The 27588-nt window shown below is 40.2% G+C and overlaps 1 protein-coding gene across 2 annotated transcripts in view; it reads left to right on the top strand.

Moving 5' to 3' along the window:
• LOC115768082 (transcription factor LG2-like) overlaps positions 1 to 27588 on the top strand; it is an 83531-nt gene that overhangs the window by 4964 nt on the left and 50979 nt on the right. Inside the window, exon 2 of one of the 2 annotated variants that reach the window (XM_030712552.1) lies at positions 19176 to 25663. In XM_030712552.1, the coding sequence (XP_030568412.1) occupies positions 19176 to 24986 (5811 nt within the window). In that variant the 3' untranslated portion in view covers positions 24987 to 25663. Of the gene's footprint in view, positions 1 to 19175; positions 25664 to 27588 lie in introns of those variants that run through there. The other variant, XM_030712549.1, reaches the window with a different exon arrangement.

Raw genomic sequence — 27588 nt, 5'->3', positions numbered from 1 at the left:
TAATAGAATGGTTTTTCTTTTGATTTTTATTGTGCACACGCTCTCCCTGATTCCTGCTTCGATGCCTACACATAAAATTCGATTAATGCCGTGTAGGCCCTTTTACTGTTAGAGGCCAATCCAATTAACCCAGTTTCAGTTTGTGAGTTGGCAAAAATCAATGCTCAACAAGCGTTTGAAAAGTCTTTGGGTACGCTGTCCAAAAATAATTTGTACATAAATCAAATCAATATGAAAGCAATTTCTTCCCCAACGCTTGACAACAATTCGCGGGCCAGCCGCAATTCGATGTGGGCTGGCAAAAATCTATTGAAAATTACAATATTTTTTATAATTTGTTATGACAGTTCGGTTAACTGAAAACTGATTGGGCAGCTATTAGTTAGGAGTAAAATTCGATGTGATGTAGTTGTTGGAGTAATTCACAAGAGCTGGCACTTCATGTATCAAGTGCTTCGTTGGAATACCAAAAGCGGCAACAGGTGTTGACGGCGTGTTTTACTCGATTACTTTTATGGCTAAATTGTCTGCAAGCGTGATTCATCAAAGTTTACAACGAATTTCCTTAAAAGAAATCATGTAATGTCTGCATTTGCAATTGTTTGGAATTGATTTGAAGATTCTCATATGAAAATTGTGCCCAATCCTGGTTCGAACCGGTTTTGCTTGGCGACCGGTTTTCAGCCTTTTATTGTGCAATCCCTATTATTATTTTAATCTTTGGAGCGCATCTTTTCAACTGGCTTGACTTCAGCTACCGGCCCATTGCTTAATCCTAAAAAACCTGCTCATTTTTATTTACTGTCTGCTTCATTTGAAACCTCATCCACATTTACATTCACATTCTTATTCTCATTCTATGCTATTTCATTCGAGATGCTAGAATGCTAATCTCAGCTAACCCATCTCAGCCGCATGCCGAACCGGAGCATGTTGCTCAATTTTCAGACAATAACATTGCTCAGATTTCGACGATGTGACGGCAAAAAAATATATATAAAAAAAGAGAAGATGCCACGCCAAACTATAAACAATGCCGTACACAAAATCAAAAACAACAACAACAATCGAAGCTATGACACTTTGACAAATGATCTGCGATAGGGAGGTGCAGCGGGTTGGGGCCTAATAAATGCTATACATCAAATGGAATCAGTTGACAGTCTGCCGCAATCGGAGGTGCAGCATAAAAACATGCGACGTTGTCTGAAGAGTTGGTTTTTCTTCGTATTAAAATAAAATAAATTCTAAACAATTTCAGATTTCAAACTTCGCCAGTTTTTCAATTACCATAGAGCCTTAGTCTTATCTGTTTTATTGTCTGGGTCAACAACTTCCCATATGAAAGACAACACGCCATTCAGCATGATATTGATATTGATATTGATTTGCTCCAGATTCACACTAGAGCGATCCGATGCTCAATCATTTGCATTTCACTGCGTTCCAAGCGTTGTCTGTGGTTTGGTTTTTGGGTTGGGTTCTGATTGGATCGGATCGGATTTGTTTGGCTTGCACATCAAATCAATAGTTGCCAAGTAACGAGCCACAAAGCTGACCGATCCTAAGTAATTGTCTCAGGTATCCAGCTTAAGCTAAGGGTGAGGAATTTGGCATTGAGTTCCTGGGTGTGGCATCAATAAAAAATGAAAGAATGTATCATTTTAATTACCTTGAAGTCCTTTATGTTCTGAATCACTGCTGCGGCACACGCAACATAAGTTCCAATCCCCAAAGAATCAAATGTCTTTGAACTCCTCTGAGCCAACAAAGGCCATGCATACAACAAACCTCAAGCAATTGACTACCTGACTGCACAGAGGATTTTATAATTCCTTCAACAAAATATCTATTGCTATATGTTTTTTCATATTTTACCTGTTGAAGATCTGGCTGCGACCTGGCTGCTAGTCGTGTTCCTATCCATGTTTTTTATTTTGTTTTTTCTTTTTCTAGAAAATTTTCCATAAAACTATACAATTCCATTAGTTGGTTAAGGGTGCACCTTGCATGATTTATCTGTGACAGTCACATTTCATGCATTCGAGTCCGGTAAATTTTTGTTAACGCTTTGATTTGAATATATTTGGGGATTCAAGTTCATTGTCGCTGGGGCGTGTCCGAATGTTTTTCACCTTAATCTTGCATGCGCATTCTTCTTACGACTTCGACGATCAAATTTAAATATAGGCAAATGCCGCATTCATTTATTTAATTTACCACAGTTCTCTGTGAGTACATTTAAAAGCGTTTCGTTAGCGGAACTCTCAATAACACACGTAGCGAATGTAATTCGATAACATCCAATCGGAAACTTGTTTCTTGATAAACTTGGCCGACTAAGGCCAGGCTGAGGTCTCGGGCCTAGAGACTTAGACATGAAATCAGGCGAGACAAGGCAAGCCCTGATGTTGTTGGAAGTCCATATATTAATGCAACTAGTTGAATTTGTCAATTGTTGAAATTTACTTTTCAATTTATGAGATTAACTACAGCAAATTTAATAACTGTGTTTTAAGATGAAATATATAAAAAGCTTCTACTTGGTAAAGTGTATTTAATATTCGTTAATTTAAGGCATCCTCATGTTTTTCATTGATTCATTTACCTAATGGCCATAATCGTTTCGGCTGAACCTAACATGTCCATCCAGCTCTTTCCATCATTTGTATTTCTTTTCGATTGCTGCATTATTAAACAAAATTATTGGGCCCCACCATAATTACCGCACGTGTTCCGACAACTATCTGATGTGGGTTCCCCATGTACAAAGTGTGCAACATGACATGACATTGATGAAATGAGCTTTTTATTGGCAAACACGAAACAAATGTTTTTTGTTTTGAGACAGGGCGTAGAGTATTGTGTAATTGTTGCTTTTAGCCGCCCAACCTCTCTTCAGCTTATACAGTCGAAAAAAACACATATATAGTTTTATATTTTATTTAAAAATTACAACTTGGCCTAATCAAAGCTTGTTAAACACAGTAAGCAGAGGTTTTTTTTTGTTGTTTTGCAAGACTCTCTATTACATCTGCACGTAAACGCGATCCAATTTTTGTGGCCATAATGAAATTTATTACGTGATGCTGGCGCACAACTACAGCAAAAGTCTCATAAAAAGCAAAAGGAAAACAAATAATGTACATAATCAGAAAATAAAATATTTCTTGGGGAATTTCTGTGTCTGTGGCTTCAGCGACATAGTGAAAATACGCTATTGGTACCAGGTCTTGGGGCTAACAACATGGAATCGGACTTAAAGCACAGGCTAGGGTTTGGGTTTTTTTAATGCTACTTCTTACAATTTTTTTTTTTAGCTTATCTGCTTATTGTCTGAACTGATTTGTCGACTTCATAGCCAGTGTTCACTGTGGCGGTCTGCTTGTACGATGAAATGTTTGTACAGCATTTTTAATTCCGATTTTTTCCATTCATTGAGTTGTTGTTGTTTTTTCTGCATTTTCCACGCCACACACTGCGCTGGTAAACTATAAAATGGTAAATAAAATAACGATTTCTATAGAAAAGAAATTGCTGATATGCCAGGGCCAAAGATGGAAGCGGAGCCAGATGCAACCGATACGCAATTACATAAAGGAAATAATATCTGAATTTGAAATTGCATTTATTTTATATTTTTGTTGCGAGCTCGGATCTCAAAGTGCGTGAATGTAATTTTTAATCCAATTAGTTGCAATTACATTGCAGTTAGAGCGAGAAACTGAGGGAAGGGCATGGAATTGGCTATGTTTTTAATTAGATAAGCCTCCGCTTATGGCGCTTGCATTGAAGCCTCTTGAGGGCAAGTTCGTCAGCTAATTTTAATTCACGTTTCTGTTTTTATCGAAGCAAAATCGATGACAATTTAAGTTTCAGCCCGCGTCAAGTGGTTTAGCAGGCTTATTTCTGGGATCGATAATGCGTGAGTGCTGAGAAATGCTAGCCATGTGGACACTCAATATAAAGAAGAATGTCAAGAGGCCACAATAATTGCAACTAATGCGGCGCGAGGGTCGAACCTTGGGCCACAAAAGCAGCCGCATCGCATACTACTTTAGAGTACACATATCACACACACACAATTTACAGTACTGAAAGCACAGTCAAAAATGTGGAACACCTGTCAGACGTGCCGCACAGGTGGGCAAGGAAAGGGGCACGTGTTCAATTTGTGTTCACAGTTTGTTGGCCAACAGCCTAGCGAACTGTAAAGATTGAAAGTTCGCTTTGACCATCCATATAATTTTCACCGGCATATTTCCATACGTCGTTCAGCAATTACAAGCCTCGATTACAGGCAATATATGCTCTGTGGCTATTCAATTATGCGGCGTAATTATAACTGGGTCTGCAAATGCCGGAAATGCAAAGCGTTTGCATCCGGCAACACTTATTAGCCCCAAAGGATGTCAGCCCATCTCCCCATTTTAATACATCGCATCAATTTTTATGGTTTAGTGCAGTTTTAGCACACTTTGTGGCTCTGTTTGGCTGAAACATGCTCTCTTGTATATAGTTCGGTAAATTATGTTATTTATATATTCACATGATTGTGTGTGAATGATTTTATGAATCATTCGATAAACATTTGATGTTCATTATTTCAACGATGTTCAACAGTTCGCCAGGTATATAAAACTGATGTGTATTTAAATGGATCGATTTTAACTGCACTATATATACATATATATTTTTTATGTATACATACAATTTTTGCGCACATTATTGAAAATTTGCTCATCTTAAGTTCTGCCTGTCTGCCAAGGCATTTGCGGAACGTTTTCGGACTGCTGTCAGTGAGTGAAGAAAATTCAAAATTAAAAGCAAACGAATTGAAAATGCAAAAAAAAAAAATATAACAAAATGCAAATAAGTGAAAATAAAAATGAACGTAAAATACAAAAAAAATATAGAGTTAAAATAAACACGCTTTTGACCGCATAGAAAAATACTAGGATTTACACAATATATGGCATATATGAAAATATATGGCAGTTCGTAAACTCACCCACCACAATAAGATAATTTTGTACATGATTTAAAATGAAGAGCAAGTATTTCTTGATAAAACTTTGTGCTAATACTGAATCTTTTATAACGATGATGTGTGCTTATGAAAAACATTTAAATTAAACCAAATCTCAGCCCTAGGGCTGAAATTATTTATTTGATCATGTCGAGTCGAACATCTCAAAGAATAATATACATGCTATACTGAATTTACGTAGTATGGTTGGGATTTTTTATTTTGTGTAAAATAAACAAGTGCATGTGAATTTTTGGGGCCATGGCAAACGCTATAAAAGTACGGAAATTGCGAGACTCTAAACGACGACGCACGTTTCTCACAATTTTGCAAAATTTTCGTGAGTATTTTTTGGTTCAGGCATAATCTTTGTTTGTGTACTATTTTATTAAGCAATTACCTTAAACAGTACAAAACTAAGTAATTCCGGTAAACGGGCATTTATTAGTAAAGCCAGGTCAAGGTCATTGTCAGTCAGAGTCAGACTCTGATTGGTAAATCTGACACAGAAATCATTGTAATTCCTAAAAGCAGGAATATTTAAACGACATAGAATTAGTTTCAACAATACCTAAAATACTTCTTATAACGCTACGTTCGCAAAAGTCTAAAGGATTTATATACATATTTTTAATAATGATTAAGATGCCGAAATAATCTTGAGACAAACTATGCACAAAAAGCCAAGCCTCGTGAAAATCGGTTGAGTTTTGCCCGAATAATGGAATAGTGAAAAATCAAGCCCTATAGAAATCAGTTCAGTTTTGGCCGAGTTATGGGGGTGGGAAATTTCGACCTATGTCTATATACGAATCTTAGGGGTAAGATTTTGACATGAAATTCGACTAAAATTTACATAGTCAGATTTAAATGCCAGATTAATTTAGACGGAAAACTAAGTACAAAAAGCCAAGCCCTATGCAAATCGGTTCAGTTTTGGTCGAGTTATGGGGGTGGGAAATTTCTACCTATGTCTATATACGAGTCTTAGGGGTAAGATTTTGACATGAAATTCGACTAAAATTTACATTGTCAGATTTAAATGCCAGATTAATTTAGACGGAAAACTATGTACAAAAAGCCAAGCCTTATGCAAATCGGTTCAGTTTTAGCCGAGTTATGGGAGTGGGAAATTTCGACCTATGTCTATATACGAGTGTTAGTGGTAAGATTTTGACATGAAATTCGACTAAAATTTACATTGTCAGATTTAAATGCCAGATTAATTTAGACGGAAAACTATGTACAAAAAGCCAAGCCTTATGCAAATCGGTTCAGTTTTAGCCGAGTTATGGGAGTGGGAAATTTCGACCTATGTCTATATACGAGTCTTAGGGGTAAGATTTTGACATGAAATTCGACTAAAATTTACATTGTCAGATTTAAATGCCAGATTAATTTAGACTGAAAACTATGTACAAAAAGCCAAGCCTTATGCAAATCGGTTCAGTTTTGGCCGAGTTATGGGAGTGGGAAATTTCGACCTATGTCTATATACGAGTCTTAGGGGTAAGATTTTGACATGAAATTCGACTAAAATTTACGTAGTCAGATTTGAATGCCAGATTGATCGAGATGGAAAACTATGTACAAAAAATCAAGCCTTATGCAAATCGGTTCAGTTTTGGCCGAGTTATGGGAGTGGGAAATTTCGACCTATGTCTATATACGAGTCTTAGGGGTAAGATTTTGACATGAAATTCGACTAAAATTTACGTACTCAGATTTAAATGCCAGATTAATTTAGGGGAAAACTATGTACAAAAAATCAAGCCCAAGGGAAATCGGTTCAGTTTTGGCCGAGTTATGGGGGTGGGAAATTTCGACCTATGTCTATATGCGAGTCTTAGTGGTAAGATTTTGACATGAATTTCGACTAAAATTTACATAGTCAGATTTAAATGCCAGATTAATTTAGACGGAAAACTATGTACAAAAAATCAAGCATTATGAAAATCGATTCAGTTTTGGGCGAGTTATGGGGGTGGGAAATTTCGACCTATGTCTATATGCGAGTCTTAGTGGTAAGATTTTGACATGAATTTCGACTAAAATTTACATAGTCAGATTTAAATGCCAGATTAATTTAGACGGAAAGCTATGTACAAAAAATCAAACCCAAGGGAAATCGGTTCAGTTTTGGCCGAGTTATGGGGGTGGGAAATTTCGATTTATGTCTATATACGAGTCTTAGGGGTAAGATTTTGACATGAAATTCGACTAAAATTTACATTGTCAGATTTAAATGCCAGATTAATTTAGACGGAAAACTATGTACAAAAAGCCAAGCCTTATGCAAATCGGTTCAGTTTTAGCCGAGTTATGGGAGTGGGAAATTTCGACCTATGTCTATATACGAGTGTTAGTGGTAAGATTTTGACATGAAATTCGACTAAAATTTACATAGTCAGATTTAAATGCCAGATTAATTTAGACGGAAAACTATGTACAAAAAGCCAAGCCTTATGCAAATCGGTTCAGTTTTGGCCCAGTTATGGGAGTGGGAAATTTCGACCTATGTCTATATACGAGTCTTAGGGGTAAGATTTTGACATGAAATTCGATTAAAATTTACGTAGTCAGATTTAAATGCCAGATTAATTTAGACTGAAAACTATGTACAAAAAGCCAAGCCTTATGCAAATCGGTTCAGTTTTGGCCGAGTTATGGGAGTGGGAAATTTCGACCTATGTCTATATACGAGTTTTAGGGGTAAGATTTTGACATGAAATTCGACTAAAATTTACGTAGTCAGATTTGAATGCCAGATTGATCGAGATGGAAAACTATGTACAAAAAATCAAGCCTTATGCAAATCGGTTCAGTTTTGGCCGAGTTATGGGAGTGGGAAATTTCGACCTATGTCTATATACGAGTCTTAGGGGTAAGATTTTGACATGAAATTCGACTAAAATTTACATAGTCAGATTTAAATGCCAGATTTATTTAGGGGAAAACTATGTACAAAAAATCAATCCCAAGGGAAATCGGTTCAGTTTTGGGCGAGTTATGGGGGTGGGAAATTTCGATTTATGTCTATATACGAGTCTTAGGGGTAAGATTTTGACATGAAATTCGACTAAAATTTACGTAGTCAGATTTAAATGCCAGATTAATTAAGACGGAAAACTATGTACAAAAAGCCAAGCCTTATGCAAATCGGTTCAGTTTTGGCCGAGTTATGGGGGTGGGAAATTTCGACCTATGTCTATATACGAGTCTTAGGGGTAAGATTTTGACATGAAATTCGACTAAAATTTACATAGTCAGATTTGAATGCCAGATTAATTTAGACGGAAAACTATGTACAAAAAATCAAGCCCTATGAAAATCGGTTCAGTTATGGCCGAGTTATGGGGGTGGGAAATTTCGATATATGTCTATATACGAGTCTTAGGGGTAAGATTTTGACATGAATTTCGACTAAAATTTACATAGTCAGATTTAAATGCCAGATTAATTTAGACGGAAAACTATGTACAAAAAATCAAGCCCTATGAAAATCGGTTCAGTTATGGCCGAGTTATGGGGGTGGGAAATTTCGATATATGTCTATATACGAGTCTTAGGGGTAAGATTTTGACATGAAATTCGACTAAAATTTACATTGTCAGATTTAAATGCCAGATTAATTTAGACGGAAAGCTATGTACAAAAAATCAAGCCCAAGGGAAATCGGTTCAGTTTTGGCCGAGTTATGGGGGTGGGAAATTTCGACCTATGTCTATATGCGAGTCTTAGTGGTAAGATTTTGACATGAATTTCGACTAAAATTTACATAGTCAGATTTAAATGCCAGATTAATTTAGACGGAAAACTATGTACAAAAAATCAAGCCCTATGAAAATCGGTTCAGTTATGGCCGAGTTATGGGGGTGGGAAATTTCGATATATGTCTATATACGAGTCTTAGGGGTAAGATTTTGACATGAAATTCGACTAAAATTTACGTAGTCAGATTTGAATGCCAGATTAATCGAGATGGAAAAATATGTACAAAAACCCAAGCCTTATGCAAATCGGTTCAGTTTTGGCCGAGGTATGGGGGTGGGAAATTTCGACCTATGTTTATATACGAGTCTTAGGGGTAAGATTTCGACATGAAATTTTACTAAAATTCACATAGTCAGATTTAAATGCCAGATTAATTAAGACGGAAAACTATGTACAAAAAACCAAGCCCGATGAAAATCGGTTCAGTTTTGGCCGAGTTATGGGGGTAGGAAATTTCGACCTATATCTATATACGAGTCTTAGGGGTAAGATTTTTACATGAAATTCGACTAAAATTTACGTAGTCAGATTTGAATGCCTGATTGATCGAGATGGAAAACTATGTACAAAAAATCAAGCATTATGAAAATCGGTTCAGTTTTGGCCGAGTTATGGGGGTGGGAAATTTCGACCTATGTCTATATACGAGTCTTAGGGGTAAGATTTTGACATGAAATTCGACTAAAATTTACGTACTCAGATTTAAATGCCAGATTAATTTAGGGGAAAACTATGTACAAAAAATCAAGCCCAAGGGAAATCGGTTCAGTTTTGGCCGAGTTATGGGGGTGGGAAATTTCGACCTATGTCTATATGCGAGTCTTAGTGGTAAGATTTTGACATGAATTTCGACTAAAATTTACATAGTCAGATTTAAATGCCAGATTAATTTAGACGGAAAACTATGTACAAAAAATCAAGCATTATGAAAATCGATTCAGTTTTGGGCGAGTTATGGGGGTGGGAAATTTCGACCTATGTCTATATGCGAGTCTTAGTGGTAAGATTTTGACATGAATTTCGACTAAAATTTACATAGTCAGATTTAAATGCCAGATTAATTTAGACGGAAAGCTATGTACAAAAAATCAAACCCAAGGGAAATCGGTTCAGTTTTGGCCGAGTTATGGGGGTGGGAAATTTCGATTTATGTCTATATACGAGTCTTAGGGGTAAGATTTTGACATGAAATTCGACTAAAATTTACATTGTCAGATTTAAATGCCAGATTAATTTAGACGGAAAACTATGTACAAAAAGCCAAGCCTTATGCAAATCGGTTCAGTTTTAGCCGAGTTATGGGAGTGGGAAATTTCGACCTATGTCTATATACGAGTGTTAGTGGTAAGATTTTGACATGAAATTCGACTAAAATTTACATAGTCAGATTTAAATGCCAGATTAATTTAGACGGAAAACTATGTACAAAAAGCCAAGCCTTATGCAAATCGGTTCAGTTTTGGCCCAGTTATGGGAGTGGGAAATTTCGACCTATGTCTATATACGAGTCTTAGGGGTAAGATTTTGACATGAAATTCGATTAAAATTTACGTAGTCAGATTTAAATGCCAGATTAATTTAGACTGAAAACTATGTACAAAAAGCCAAGCCTTATGCAAATCGGTTCAGTTTTGGCCGAGTTATGGGAGTGGGAAATTTCGACCTATGTCTATATACGAGTTTTAGGGGTAAGATTTTGACATGAAATTCGACTAAAATTTACGTAGTCAGATTTGAATGCCAGATTGATCGAGATGGAAAACTATGTACAAAAAATCAAGCCTTATGCAAATCGGTTCAGTTTTGGCCGAGTTATGGGAGTGGGAAATTTCGACCTATGTCTATATACGAGTCTTAGGGGTAAGATTTTGACATGAAATTCGACTAAAATTTACATAGTCAGATTTAAATGCCAGATTTATTTAGGGGAAAACTATGTACAAAAAATCAATCCCAAGGGAAATCGGTTCAGTTTTGGGCGAGTTATGGGGGTGGGAAATTTCGATTTATGTCTATATACGAGTCTTAGGGGTAAGATTTTGACATGAAATTCGACTAAAATTTACGTAGTCAGATTTAAATGCCAGATTAATTAAGACGGAAAACTATGTACAAAAAGCCAAGCCTTATGCAAATCGGTTCAGTTTTGGCCGAGTTATGGGGGTGGGAAATTTCGACCTATGTCTATATACGAGTCTTAGGGGTAAGATTTTGACATGAAATTCGACTAAAATTTACATAGTCAGATTTGAATGCCAGATTAATTTAGACGGAAAACTATGTACAAAAAATCAAGCCCTATGAAAATCGGTTCAGTTATGGCCGAGTTATGGGGGTGGGAAATTTCGATATATGTCTATATACGAGTCTTAGGGGTAAGATTTTGACATGAATTTCGACTAAAATTTACATAGTCAGATTTAAATGCCAGATTAATTTAGACGGAAAACTATGTACAAAAAATCAAGCCCTATGAAAATCGGTTCAGTTATGGCCGAGTTATGGGGGTGGGAAATTTCGATATATGTCTATATACGAGTCTTAGGGGTAAGATTTTGACATGAAATTCGACTAAAATTTACGTAGTCAGATTTGAATGCCAGATTAATCGAGATGGAAAAATATGTACAAAAACCCAAGCCTTATGCAAATCGGTTCAGTTTTGGCCGAGGTATGGGGGTGGGAAATTTCGACCTATGTCTATATACGAGTCTTAGGGGTAAGATTTTGACATGAAATTCGACTAAAATTTACATTGTCAGATTTAAATGCCAGATTAATTTAGACGGAAAGCTATGTACAAAAAATCAAGCCCAAGGGAAATCGGTTCAGTTTTGGCCGAGTTATGGGGGTGGGAAATTTCGACCTATGTCTATATGCGAGTCTTAGTGGTAAGATTTTGACATGAATTTCGACTAAAATTTACATAGTCAGATTTAAATGCCAGATTAATTTAGACGGAAAACTATGTACAAAAAATCAAGCCCTATGAAAATCGGTTCAGTTATGGCCGAGTTATGGGGGTGGGAAATTTCGATATATGTCTATATACGAGTCTTAGGGGTAAGATTTTGACATGAAATTCGACTAAAATTTACGTAGTCAGATTTGAATGCCAGATTAATCGAGATGGAAAAATATGTACAAAAACCCAAGCCTTATGCAAATCGGTTCAGTTTTGGCCGAGGTATGGGGGTGGGAAATTTCGACCTATGTTTATATACGAGTCTTAGGGGTAAGATTTCGACATGAAATTTTACTAAAATTCACATAGTCAGATTTAAATGCCAGATTAATTAAGACGGAAAACTATGTACAAAAAACCAAGCCCGATGAAAATCGGTTCAGTTTTGGCCGAGTTATGGGGGTAGGAAATTTCGACCTATATCTATATACGAGTCTTAGGGGTAAGATTTTTACATGAAATTCGACTAAAATTTACGTAGTCAGATTTGAATGCCTGATTGATCGAGATGGAAAACTATGTACAAAAAATCAAGCATTATGAAAATCGGTTCAGTTTTGGCCGAGTTATGGGGGTGGGAAATTTCGACCTATGTCTATATACGAGTCTTAGTGGTAAGATTTTGACATGAATTTCGACTAAAATTTACATAGTCAGATTTAAATGCCAGATTAATTTAGATGGAAAACTATGTACAAAAAATCAAGCCCAAGGGAAATCGGTTCAGTTTTGGCCGAGTTATGGGGGTAGAAAATTTGGACCTACGTCTATATACGAGTCTTAGTGGTAAGATTTTGACATGAAATTTGACTAAAATTTACATAGTCAGATTTGAATGCCAGATTGATCGAGATGGAAAACTATGTACAAAAAATCAAGCATTATGAAAATCGGTTCAGTTTTGGCCGAGTTATGGGGGTGGGAAATTTCGACCTATGTCTATATACGAGTCTTAGTGGTAAGATTTTGACATGAATTTCGACTAAAATTTACATAGTCAGATTTAAATGCCAGATTAATTTAGACGAAAAATATGTACAAAAAGCCAAGCCTTATGCAAATCGGTTCAGTTTTGGTCGAGTTATGGGGGTGGGAAATTTCGACCTATGTCTATATACGAGTCTTAGGGGTAAGATTTTGACATGAAATTCGACTAAAATTTACGTAGTTAGATTTGAATGCCAGATTGATCGAGATGGAAAACTATGTACAAAAAATCAAGCATTATGAAAATCAGTTCAGTTTTGGCCGAGTTATGGGGGTGGGAAATTTCGACCTATGTCTATATACGAGTCTTAGTGGTAAGATTTTGACATGAATTTCGACTAAAATTTACATAGTCAGATTTAAATGCCAGATTAATTTAGATGGAAAACTATGTACAAAAAATCAAGCCCAAGGGAAATCGGTTTAGTTTTGGCCGAGTTATGGTGGTAGAAAATTTGGACCTATGTCTATATACGAGTCTTAGTGGTAAGATTTTGACATGAAATTTGACTAAAATTTACATAGTCAGATTTGAATGCCAGATTGATCGAGATGGAAAACTATGTACAAAAAATCAAGCATTATGAAAATCGGTTCAGTTTTGGACGAGTTATGGGGGTGGGAAAATTCGACCTATGTCTATATACGAGTCTTAGTGGTAAGATTTTGACATGAATTTCGACTAAAATTTACATAGTCAGATTTAAATGCCAGATTAATTTAGACGGAAAACTATGTACAAAAAAGCAAGCCCTATGAAAATCGGTTCAGTTTTGGCCGAGTTATGGGGGTAGGAAATTTCGACCTATGTCTATATACGAGTCTTAGTGGTAAGATTTTGACATGAAATTCGACTAAAATTTACATAGTCAGATTTAAATGCCAGATTAATTTAGACGGAAAACTATGTACAAAAAATCAAGCCCTATGAAAATCGGTTCAGTTATGGCCGAGTTATGGGGGTGGGAAATTTCGACCTATGATTATATACGAATCTTAGGGGTAAGATTTTGACATGAAATTCGACTAAAATTTACATAGTCAGATTTAAATGCCAGATTTATTTAGACGGAAAACTATGTACAAAAAATCAAGCCCAATGGAAATCGGTTCAGTTTTGGCCGAGTTATGGGGGTGGGAAATTTCGATCTACATATGTCTATATACGAGTCTTAGGGGTACGATTTTGACATGAAATTCGACTAAAATTTACGTAGTCAGATTTGAATGCCAGATTAATCGAGATGGAAAAATATGTACAAAAAGCCAAGCCTTATGCAAATCGGTTCAGTTTTGGTCGAGTTATGGGGGTGGGAAATTTCGACCTATGATTTTGACATGAAATTCGACTAAAATTTACGTGTGGGCGTGTGTATGCATGCATACCTATTTGTCGCTGTGCTGCAAATTTAAATCAAACGAATGCTCTTCTCCTCGATTTTCAATAATTAAAGTAGGCTCAGCAGCTTCTATGGTGAAGTATACATGTATCCGGACATGTATTCATACATGTACGCATGCATGCATGTTTGCATATAAACAAAAGAAACATGCATACATGTGTGTACAAACAAACTTAAGACTTGTATCAAATATTTTTTAAATTTGCGAAAAGTGCGAAACACGTCTGAAGTTATTTTTCGAGTAGATCTTTGGAAATCAATTTGATTACGAAACGTCACGCACCAAACCTTTGAAAACATCCAGAAATTATTTTGTTTATTGCAAAGTAAACCAAAAGAAGAGTGTGAATACTTTTACTATACTATGCGTGGAGTGCCATTTTTATTTATATCACAACGTGTTAGGGTGTTAATTATAAATGAAAAGAAGTCACACGGTGCTCATTTATCATATCAACCTGATGCTTCACCTGTATCTTCCTTTGATTGGGAAATGTTCCCACATTTGTCGACAGTGGCATAACACATATCATACGTTTTATTTTTCTTCCCAAAAGTCTTCAACACATTTGCGTAACTATGCAAATTTTTGTTATTTTTCATATATATAAATGCTACAAATTAGTCGGGCCCTTCATTTAATTTGTGTATCATATTTACTTTTAAAGGGCAACAACAAAACTAACACACATTTTGGCAATTAAAAATCGATTTACATGTCGAGATGTGTATAGTATTACGAGCATGTTGATTATTTCCCTCTAGCGCCTGAAACAGGTGAAAATGAATAACGTCCAGTGAAAGTTTAAAAGTTCGTGTATAGCTAAACGCACAACATAATATTAATATAATAAACCAATAGGGCAACTCGCCCTGCCACCTCTGCAGACGCCTCTTCAGATGCGTGTCAAATATTTTTTTATTAAACATGTTTGGTTGCCTTTTTTCGGACATTTTTTTTGGCGGCGGCTCATGCCCAAGCTGAAGTTCATTGACCGACCATATGAAAATGAAAGCGACGCGTTTCTGATTTTAAAATTTGTGTGCTTTTTGGGTTAGACATATATGCAAAAGAGTAAGGTTTGCTCGGGCAGAATTGGAAATATGAACAAAATATTAAAATTAAACGTTTAGCTATATGGCGACTGCTTTTTGGTAGCTTAAGACGCTAAACAGCCACGAAACGTGGTTTAAGAGTTTATGAAATAATATTGTATACGAATTAACATTATATACGAAATAACATTATATACAATCGAGCACAAACAAATACGCCCCAAAAGTCATTAGTCTACACTTCACGCTTTTCTTCAATCCCTTTCATAATATTATCCAGAAGAAAATTGCATATGTAAAATATGTTAGAATTACGACAGCGCTCACCATGCGACTTCCTGGTGCCATTAAACACCCGGCGTTGCGCGGTCCCGCAGCTCACTCACAACAAACAACAACATTATCAAGCACTGATCATTTGCTTCGCTGGATAAACAAATATGTTGCCACAAGTTGCATTTAGTGTTTTTTTTTTTTTTTTTGGTCTATTCTTGCCCCAGCACAAAATGCAACACGTGCTGTGCATATATAAAACATTTTCAGTTTTTCAGCTTTTCCCATTTGACTCCTTTTTTCCAGTTGACCAACTTTCTGGACTCACCCCTCGCCGTTTAGAGCCTGTCATTGACCCTACAACGGCTGAGGTCTGGGGAAATTAGTATGGATTATGCATGATCGTTGTTGTTGCCACAATGCAACTTGAAGCATCCCTAATTCATTATAAGCAGTTGGCGTGACGAGTTAGACGCCTTCTCCATTAAATGGAAACATTTTTAGACGATGATTACACAGCCAATGCCACTTGTTGTCTACTTCTGATTTCGTTTGCTCTCTTACTATTATATTATATAATATTTTCTTTATATTAAACAACTGCAAAGTTATATACTGTATAGGTATATATTCGTGATCACAGTGACAATCAAATACCAGTTTATCTGCCATTTGCGAGCTGTCCCATACAAATTGTTCAGTGAGCATAAATAAAATTAAATTTTACACAAATTCTCGATCAAGCGAAATAAGGTAAAAGTCATTAAACTTTTTATTCCAAATTATTATTCAGTGCAATTAAAACGGGCGAACGCGCCGCAGATGCAGTTCATTAACTTTCTATTGAACAGCTGCAAATCGTTTGCCATTTTAATTAAGATTCGCATTTATATATATTTATTGTTTTCCGAAAAAAATGAGTCAGTTTTTAAGCAATTAAATATAAAAACCTAGGATCGCAGCAACTTGGCCAAAAATGTCCACTGACCCATATTCTAGCATTACTTTGCCGTCTACACACTCGGATCTTTATATAGAAAGTAAGTTTATATATTTAGATCGTGCCTTAATTTGCTTTCACTTTTCGACGGCGCAAATATCTTCCGCATTCGTTCCATTTTTCAAAGTCTGTACAAATATTTGTACTTGCTTGACAGCGAAAACTTACAAAATCTCTAATGTGAATCATTTATTTAAAAGACAAAAAAAACACTGAGGATAAAATTGGAACAAGATTCGAAAGATTTCAAGTTTTCCACCTTATCCAATCTATTTAAACAGACACACTTCCACAGTCATAACTTTGGGCCACATTTTAATTTGATTTCATATGCCTGGCATGTAAAATTCTTGGCAATAATGATTTTCCTTAATTTCAGGTGACACATTTTCCGATCTACATTGACTTGCCCCAAATATATGAGTGGGCGGTGGGCAAAGAACTTTTCCACACGAACATTTTCTGCTCTCAATTTTCGTTAATTAAAAGTCTCTGCGGCCACGTAACACTTTCGGAGCGGTTCATTGACTTCCCAATTGATCTTTAAAAGAAATGGAAAATCATTTAGATTTAGTTACGATTTACTTAATTGAAATATTGCTCTCGAGGCCCCATTCTAAAACCCATTATGTATTCCCCAAAATTTCTCTTCACTCTCTCGCGCTCTCTTAAGCAAACACTCTCTGCTCTCTATGTTGATGGAAAGAGCTTCACACGGAAAGCTTTCGGCGCGGCTGATCGCGGCGGTCGTGAACAGTTTTCCTGTCCTATCAGTCGAGTGGACGCGCGTGTTCGTCAAAGAACACTTTCGGATTCCATTTTTATATAGTTTAGAATCGCGCGTAAATTTCTGCTTTCCATTTGAAACATATTTATTTATAAATTTTGCGCAAATGTGGAAACGGTTCTGTGTTGAGCTTCACTTCAAATTTGGCATTTCGATTGGGAATCTGATTTTCTACTTTTTTTTTTTTGTACATTTATTTTGTACAATTTTGCGTACTTATTTTTAGTTACCCTACTCACACTCGCTGCGTGTTTCCATTGTGTTTTCCTAGCTTTTCACGCGTTACACAGTGCGTATGCTTAATTTGTGCCCTGGCAGTCTGCCCGATATTACGCAGCTGTTTGCGACGCCATCAATTTTCAAAATTTCTGCATAAATTCTCTTATACTATTTTACATAAATATACAAAAATATTATTTGTCTTTAAACTGAGTCACGTAGCTGTTCTGACTTTTATGTGGTTTTTAGAATCGTGTTTCGTTATGCTGCAGTCCATAAATCATTTTGTGAATGTAACCAAACAACACGTGTTGAAATAGTTTATGGTTTTACGCGACTTTGCCGCAGATCTCATTTGAAGTGGATCATAAATATGTAAAACATTCGGGATTTCCTTTCGTGCAACTTTAATTTCAGCCTAAAGCCTTTTACTTGATCAAAATTGAATCGTATTCCGCCTTTGTTCCACATCATGTTTACAATTTGCGGCTGTTACACGACTTTTGCATTCTGGATTTCCTTCAGTGCATCCCAATGAAAACTTTAATTTCAGTCTAAAGCCTTTTACTTCATCGAAATTGAATCGTATTCCGCCTATATTGCACATCATGTTTATATATTCCCCTTGTTTATATGCTTTTAATAAGCCCTTGGACCATGTGCCTTATGAATAAGACAACTGTTGCCCCTTTTGCATCGTCTGCTTTATACACATGATATAAGATCGTCAGCAGCGGAAATGATGTCTCATATATATGAGTCCCACGCCCAATTTTAGAGCTTTTTTCTATAAACAAAAATCCCAAATTAAACAAATAATTAAAAACAGCAAAAAGAAATTGAATTTCACACGCAATTTCGTTTATTTTTGTATATGATTCGCATCTGAGAAAGTCATTGGAAACTAAAAAAATAATTGAGTATGAATAGTTTTTTGTTTCTTAACTTGAGATTAGATAAAATAGTTTAATTTTGAATGTTTTAACAACTTGTCGTCACATTTGTTAAACAACAATTATCTTTATCGTGATTGATAACACATTTTGATATCTTTACAACGCTCGCCTTTAGGTTCTGCAAAAGCAATTAGTATTATGCTAAGTATCTGAATTGTATGATAATGAGCTACTTCCGCCCGTTGCGTTGTCTTCGGTTCCACTCAACTCTTTAGATTCTGGCGTGGGAGCTGCATATGCAAATTTCTCCCCGATCGATAAAGAAAAAGTTGCAAAAAAAAGTGCGCCAAATGCATGGCACATCTCAGCTTCAAAAGCTGATTCTCGGGAAAAGTAATCTGTTTTTATCTTAGTGCATATCATATTTATATATAAAGTTTAAAAACAACAAGTATGTCAAGATAGGCAGAGACTCGAGAAGCTCTTGACTGAAAGCAAACGTTGTACGGTTTTTCTGCCAGTGTAAGACATAAAAAAGGCATTTAAATCTACAAGCCAAGACAGAGCTTGGTTTGGTTGGGCGGTTATCTCCAGTTCTTTTAGCCAAGTTAATAAGATTTCATTTTAATCTTATCGTTTGTCTAAACAGGCGAAACATCAACTCTGTAGGCCCATTAAGTGCAAATAAAACGAATGTTTAAATAAAACTTATCTTGATTTAGCCGGCTATTGACTCTAACTAATTTATATTTCTCTTGTTCTCTCCCTCTCTTTCCCTCTCCGTAGACTGTTCAAACAACTTGGCGTCCCCAGTTGCCGCTGCCCAAAGACGACGACACGAAAGCCACAAATCAAGCAACATTTGCCCCAACCACATCCGACAACAACAACCACGAACTGGAGATGGAGCGTCTGCGCCTGAACGGATCCGGATCCTCACAGCAGCAGCTGTCGAATAAACAGAAATGGTCCTTTGGTCGACTCTTTCGCAAAAAGAAGGATGCGGCCGATTGCAGCGCCAGCTCCAGCGAGGAGGACCGCAAGGCCGGTTTTGTGCCCGCCCAGCGCCAAAGCGCAACGAAACCCAAAGCCAAACATCACGCCAAGTCCGCACGGAGCAACAGCAGCAACAAAGCGCTCGGCTTCGATCACATCGTGATGCCATCAACCCAGTCCCAGTCGCAGTCCCAAGTGCATCCCGCCCAGCCACAGCACATAGACAACGAGTTCTTTTTGCCCGTGGAGATGGTACCGCCAGAGCCATACTATCAGAACCAGCCGGGCTACTACAGCCGCTCCAGCAACTCCCTAGATCGCCGGCTCTATCTGTCACAGCAGGCGCCGCCGGGTGGGAATATGCCGCCACCTAAATCCCGTTCCGGTCACCGCGGCAAGGTGCCGGGCCACTCCAGCGAGGAGGAGATCATCTCGCTAAACTCCTCCACCTTCTCCAAGTATCGCAGCGACGAGAGCATACACAGCGGCGGCCAGGCGCTGCAGGGATACGGCGCACCCGGCCAGAGTAGACGCAGTCGCGCCGCCCGCAACGAGCGTTACTATAAAAGATTGTCCCGCGACGGCGAAGTCAGCCATGGCGGTGTGCCTGTTCAGCAGCAGCAGCAGCAGCAGCAGCAGCAACAGGTGATGGTGCCCACGCAGCGTTACAAGACGCAGCCATTGCCCTTGTCCATCTACCAGGCAGCACCCAGCTCCTCCGTTGCCGCCTTCTCCGGCTATGTGCAATGGCAGCCGCAGGTGCGTCCCTTGCAGAACTCCATGCAGAACGATGCGAAGCGCAGCATCAGCTACGATAGCCAAATGCATTTGCAGAATGCGAATGGACGGATGCAGAGCAAGCCGATGCCGCTGCCGCCACCGCCGCCTCCGCGAGATCCCTTGCGGCGCGTCCATGCCGGCTACAGTTCCAGCGATTTGCGTCCCGTCTCGTACGCCTTCGATCAGGGCGGGCGCTGTGTGTCCGACGATCGGATGTGGCAGCCACCGCATTACCAATCTGTGCACTCGCTCAATTCCCAGCCAGGCGGCTCCATAGCCAGTGCCCCGGTCACCGAGCAGCCCGAGCAAGCGCATCAACATCATCGTCGGTTCATTACCCGCTCGGAGCGGAACGCCCTGCCGGGCAAGAAGTCGCTGCCCAATGGCATCGACTTCCGCTATGTGGCCGATGCGACGCCGCGCTCAAGGAAGCCCATTCATATGCTGGACCCCAGTGCCGGACTGCGTGAGCCAAAGCCCGGCCTGCCGGCTTCCAGCGGCGTTTTGCGCACCTCAAAGAGCGGATTGCCCAGCTCCAGCGAGGGTGGGCAGTCCCTGGCTAAGCCGCGCTCCATTTCCAGTTCGCGAATCAGCGAGCTGCGTAGCTATCCCATGCCCATGTACTCTGAAGTGCAGAAGCCCAAGCGAGCAGCGCCTGCTCCCGCTCCCGTTCCCACTCCGGAGACGGACAACGTCATCTGCGGCAGTTTGCACATCAAGCCTGGCGAGCATGGCAGCCAGAACTATGTGGAGATACGTCATCGAGATGTGTATAAGACCAACTCCATGCCGCATCATTACCAGCGTCGATCCGGCGAGGATTTGCCCAACAAGTACGAGGAGTATGTGGCCGAGAAACGGGAACAGCATCAACAGGCGCCGGCGCCCATCTTTGCCGAACGCAAGGGCAGCGCCCCAGCCATAACGCCCATCTATTTTCCACGCAAGAAGCCTGCCAATCTGGAGGAGGCCATTAGCGAGCTAGAGGCCATTTACAAGTCGCTCGGGCTCACCGAACCGCCGGAGCCCAAGTCGGAGCCCAAGTCGGAGTCCAAGTCGGAGCCCAAGTCGGAACCCAAACCGCGTCTGCCCACGCCGAGTGACTTTGAGAAATTCGCCCTGGCCCATGCCGATGACTACGAGGACGAGGACTCGCCAGCGGGTGAGCCGGATCCGGTGCGCGACGATGTCGCCTATCGCAACCTGCAGCTGGCCAATTTGCAGTATCGCGCCGCGGACAGGCAGCCGCCCTTCGGGATACCCGTCGGCCCGATTGTGCCGGCGCCGCAGAGCGACTATCTCCATGTGGAGCCTGTGCAGAAGAAGAAGCAAAGCGGTTCGCCGGACATTGTCAAAGATGATTTGGCCGTGCGTGCGCTGCGCAAAGATCCGCCCGGTCCCAAGTCCAGCTACAACTATCCGATGCAGAAAAAACAGCGTGCGACGCGCACCCAATCCGCCAACATATACAATCTGATCCAGCGGGCCGCAGCGAAGCCGTCTGGCGGGGATCTCAGCAGCTATATCGAGCTGACGCGCAGCATCGAACGCGCCGGCTCCATGTCCAATCTGGGCGTGACGGAGGCGAGCGATACCAGCGATATACCGGGCACCTTGGATCTCCTGCGAAAGCTCAAGGCCCAGGACGAGGAGCTCAACAGAAAGCCGCACATACCGTTCAGGCATCCGAATCAGGGTGGCGCTATAGCCCAGCTGCCGGAGCGTCTGGGACACGATGAAACGGCAAAGTTGCCTCCGGTGCCGGCGCCACGCAAGAGCCTAACGCCCGAACCTCTTCTGGAGGATGCGCTGAACAAGATTGCGCAGGATGCGCAGGCGAGCAGCATCAAACTAACCCAGGAGCTGGACGAGCTGCGCAAGGAAGCGCTCATCACGGCTGCCAGGCCCAAACTGAATCCGGAGCAGCAAAAGCTGGAACAGGAGCTGCAGCAGATCGAGGCAGTCTCCGAGGCGGCCAAGCGCTGTGGCCAGCTGCTCCTCGACACTCTGCCCGACCATGATCAGCCGGACAGCGAGCAGCCGCAGCAGCGAAAACTGCACAAGGAGGGGAAATTGATACGCGCCATCGACGAGGTGTCCGAGGCGGCAAACGCGGTTTGCGAGAAGATCCTCAAGGATATTGTGACCACCGAACCGCCCGTGGTTGTGCACGAGGCGCTGCAGGTAAAGCAGGAGCAGCAGCTGGTGATGCCACATCTCATCAGGAAACTGGATCCCATACAGTCGGACAAGATCGAGGCGATTGCCAAGCGCTGCATGCGACAGCTTAGCGAATTGGCCGAGCCCGAGCAGGAGCCGGAGCCCGGGCCGGACTACGACAATCTGGCCGCGTGTAATATGAGCACAGCTGGAACTGGAGCTGGAGTCCACGCTGATGCCACTCTCATTTGTCCCATTGCAGAGGCCCGGACACGGGCGCAGGCCAAGTCCCAAACGCTCGACGATATCGATCGCATTATGCAGGAGTGCGAGCGTCAGGCGCGCGAAACGGGTCCCGGGAGCAGCTGCAGCAGGACAACGACAACAGCAACCACTGCGTCCAGCACGGATGATCAGCGCACCACGGCGCCCAGCATGAGCAGCGGCAGTGGCAGCGGGAGTAGGAGTGGGTGTGGCAGTCACCAGGCAACCACTGTAAGCACCACCGCATCCTCGTTCAGCTCCAGCAGCGATTGCCTGGCCAAGTCATCGAGTCCGTCGAATGCCAGTCGGCCCATGTCCTCGAGCATAACCTCATTTAATCCGTACTCCTCGAGCGACTACATCAAGTCGCAGAGCAGCGATTATCATGCACCCAGCACTGATCCCATCAAGACATTCAGCACCACGTCCTATGATGCGGAGACGACGCCCAACAACACCACAATCAGCACCACCAGCACACAGAGCACTACACAGAGCAGCACCACAACCACCGAGAATCAAACCGCCAGCGCAGCGTCGCCGTCGCCGACCTCGTCGTCATCCGCCTCATCCCCGCCGTTGCAATTGACGCCTGTTGGCGAACGCAGAGCACGCTCCTCGTCGCCCTCGCAGTACAATTCGAGCGAGGAGCTGGCCGCTATCTTTGGCATCGAGGAGAAGCCAGCGAAACAGCTGCGTCGCAAGCAGCCGCCGGTTAACCCAACAGGTAAAGGCGTTGCCCCCGCCCAAGCACAAGTGCAAGCACAAATCCAAGCCAATGCGACGAGCTCCTCAGATGCCGCTACTAATCCCCGCTGTGCGCTGCAAGCTACCGCTACTAATCCAGTTTTGAATGTTGACCCTAAACTTGACCCCGAATTCGATGTTAATATTACTAGCAGCAGCAGCTGCCGCCCATCAGCATCCACATCCACTAATGACAGTGCTAGTATATCTTGTAGTCATAGTTATAAGTTAGCCACCATACCAGAACTGGAGCTGGAGCCGGAGCACGAGCAGACGAGCGCTGGGACCTGCCTGAAGCTTTCGCCCAATTTCAATCGCATCTATGCCAGCAAAATCGATATTGTAATGAATAGGCCCGAGGTGGCGCCAACCCTAACCCAGTTCGATTCGTTAAGTTCGGAGTTGGAGGAAACATCGTCAAATCCGGACTCGGGTAACGCCAGCCTAGCTGACTTTCCACTCGCAGCCCATGCAAATACCTCCATTGAGCTGCAAACCAGCTACAATAGTCGCTTTGAGGTTAAGGAGCACTACGTGTCCGAGGTTTCGATAAGTACAAACGATGACACCGATTCCGTGTGCGAAAGGGCTAAGCAGGATGCTGAAGATTTTCCACGTTTGCCCACAGAGGAGGAGCTGCTTGAGAGCTTGCGTGAAGAGGCGGCACTTAACGAAACCGAATTTAATTCTCAGAAAAAACCCGATGAAACGCCCGCGTTAAACCAAGCAGTTTATGACCTAACGAACGAATCTCTCATAAAAGAACTTAACGACAGTAGTTTCGAAGAAAACGAAACTGACGAAAATAATTTAGTGTCAATTGCTCAGGACGAGCTGCAAGAGCAGCTCGAGAGCTTGCGTCAGGAGGCGGCACTTAACGAAACCGAGATTGCAAGTGAACTTGATTCCGAGCAAAAACTTGACGAAACGCTTGTGTTAAGCAAGGCAGTTTATGACCTAACTAGTGAACCGTTCTTGAAAGAAATTAACGACAGTAGTTTCGATGAAAACGAAGCTGACGAAATTGATTTAGTTGGAATTGCTCTGGACGAAGCTTTTCTCGAAGAAATCGGAATTGACGAAAGCGCATTAAATGAACCTGCTGCATGTGAACTAGTTCAGCGCAAAAAGAGCATCGTTTACGAGACTCCACACATAAACCTGAGCATTTCCGAGGTGCGACTCAATTACGATACCAAAGCAGAGCAAGGGGAGAGCGAAACAAGCAGCGAAGTTAGGAAGAAAGATGGAGAGGGAGAGAAAGAGGGCGCTGGTATGCCAATTAAGGATACTTTAACACGTAATGAGCGCCACAGCAGCGGCAGCGACGGCGACAGCGACGGCGACGGGGACAGGGACGGCGAAGCCAATGAAATTGAGACGCGCCGTCGCCAAGGATTTCCGGCGTTGACAGAGGAACGGCCAACGACCAGCTCGAAAGCGCTCTCCGTGTTCGGCGAAGTGCGACCAGCTACGGCAGCTGGGGCGGGGGCGGGGGCGGAGCTGCGCGGCGCGACGCAAGGCGGTTTGACGACACTCGAGCACGTACTTGTTGCCTGCACCGTGGGCCTGATTACGCCCAATGATTTGCTCACATTGTGCCTGATCGTAATTGGTGTGATTATCATTGTGGCAATAGCGCTCGCCTGAACACACACTCACACACACACACTCACACACATTTGTTGTTATTGCACAACTTGATGTGTTTGTAGTTGTTCTTCTTCTTGTTATTGTTGTAATTACGGGGCAAACTTGTTCAACAGAAAACTTAAATTATTTATTCATATTTTTCTGCCGCGGCAAATGAAACCTTTTATTAATGTATATCGATGCGTTACATTTATTTTTTTTTATATAGCCCAAAAGTATTCTTATTTATATATATTCTAAATTAGTTGTATATTTATGGCTTAAGAACCACTGTGCAAATGCATTTCATCCACATCCGAAAACAAACTTAATTAACTAATTTTCGTTTAATTAACCTAATGAATATTTTTTGTATTTTTAATTTGACTGCAACTTGTGCCAATGATTTTTTAAACGTCTGCTTTATTATGTTCTATTTAATAATTAATATACAAATATTTTTTATACTAAGCACACGATAAAAAAAAGAAACAAAAAACAAACTCTATATTCTCATATAAGGACTAATCATGAAATATTTCCAAAATCTCTTTGTATATTTTCAGCTCAAAATTTAATAGCCTAAGTTTTCGTATAATTACAATGCAAATAACGATTTTCCTTACGTTTATATAAGTAGAAGTTGATTTGCTTTAATTTTTCTACACATGTTAAATTTACAAAAACAATAAACGGACGACGCCAACACATAAATATTAATAATAAAATGTTATTTACAAAATGGAAAACGTCAACAATTATTGTCCATGTTTTGTTTTATTGTTTTGTCTGTTTTATTTAATTTTGGTTTTGTAGATTTTTATTTCTTTATTTTGCATTTTATTTAATTTAATTTGCATTAATTAGAGACCTGTAATAATAATCCGCTCCTCTTTCCAGCTTATTGCCAACATTATTTAACTAATAAAATAAAGTAAACACTTCGTTCGTGTCTTTTTAACGTAATTTTTGCTAAAATGCCGCTGCCGAAAGCCAAAACTTAATTATTGTAATTAAAATTAACTAACTAATTATTTAAGTTTATAATATTTTAAATATTTCTGCTTAATCAGATACTATTGTTAAATATTTACAAAAAAGTAAATCTCACTTGTGGGGTTTGAGTCTTGACTTAAGCTCTTTGCTTTCGAATTCGAAAGCTTTTTAAATAGGTTTCGAAATTGACTGTGTGTTGGTTGGAAACCCAGCTAAGCCGAAATAGAATTCTTTTGTTGGATAGTGTTTGTTTTTAAAAGCTAGTTTCTAATTATTTTAGATTTACGTTATTTTTCCAGTTGAATTTTTGAAATTATTTAGTTAAAATAAGTCGGAAATTTGAATTTTCTTTATTTTCTTGTGAATTAAATGTTGGGTTAGGCTTCTTACCTAAAATTTTCCGCAAATTTTCCCAGACGAAAATCGCATAGAAATGAGCACGAAATGCCGTCCGCAACAAAAGTAACAAAAAATCGAAAGTCTTGCCACGTTGTGGGGCGCCCCTGCTGCAATTGTTGTTGTCGTTTGTTGACTTGACATAAAAAGGACATTCAACTGCAGGTCGGGCCGTGTGACCTTTTTGGTCTACTACGAATTTCGATAGGTAATGAAACCTTCACTTTATGGAAAAGTTCTATATCATAAACATAATGCTCTCATTCCACGTTGTATTCCAATTGGCTCGAGTCCAATTGGAACCCAATATAATGGGCATGCAATATTTTGGCCTTTTAATCTGTGACCCAAGCGACAGTTCATTCACCTGCCGTGAACCCAGCTGGCAAAGCTAAATAGCAATAAAAATGTCACAAATCTAATTTGTTTAAGTCCCTCTGCCACATATGCCACCCCTAAGCATGCCTAGCTGGGACTCTCGACACGACTGCAATTCGCTTGCTGTCATATATAAGGCTCCTAGGCAGCCTACAACAACCGGAAAAGACACGCAAGGCCTGATTTTAGCTCAGCAGAGGGTATTATCATTTTATTACTAAGTTATTTTCCCCTAATATAATATAGGTTATCATAGGAAGTCATCTATTCGTTTATCAATTGATCGCAACAAAGATCTTTGCGGAAAAGTTATGCTTAATATTTTATATATATATATATATATATATATATATTTCTCGTTATATTCTTGGCCCGATCTTATCCCAGTTAGAGCCAAAAAGGCGTTGAATGTCATTTGAGGCCTAGTTACAGGGTAGATTCCAGTGTCAGATTTTCTCAGAATAGTATTATATAAAAATATTACTCGTTATATATAAATTATCAAAGATCATATCCCAGTTAGAGCTTTGAATACTATCTTAGAGCTAGTTACAGGGTATATTCCCGTGTTATATTTTCTCAGAACTAGTTGAATTGCTTCTCGCCTAAGTTTTATTTGTAGCATTGCCACACATTGTGGGCGTGTCCAAGTGGGCGTTTTGTAGCTGTTGCACAACTCGTATCTAATTATGCGCGTCGAAATATCCTTTCGGTGATATTAATTATCACAGCCAAAAGCAGACACAATGTGCCTTCGCCCAGATTTCACAACAAATTACTCATACGCACACACACACACATTCACTCACCCGCACATTGTTACACATACCAACATAAACGGTATCAAATG

This window comes from Drosophila novamexicana, unplaced genomic scaffold (assembly GCF_003285875.2).
Source record: "Drosophila novamexicana strain 15010-1031.04,08,12 unplaced genomic scaffold, DnovRS2.1 tig00001624-arrow-arrow-pilon, whole genome shotgun sequence".
Lineage (NCBI taxonomy): Eukaryota > Metazoa > Arthropoda > Insecta > Diptera > Drosophilidae > Drosophila > Drosophila novamexicana.
This window is presented reverse-complemented; position numbering and strand designations above follow the sequence as displayed.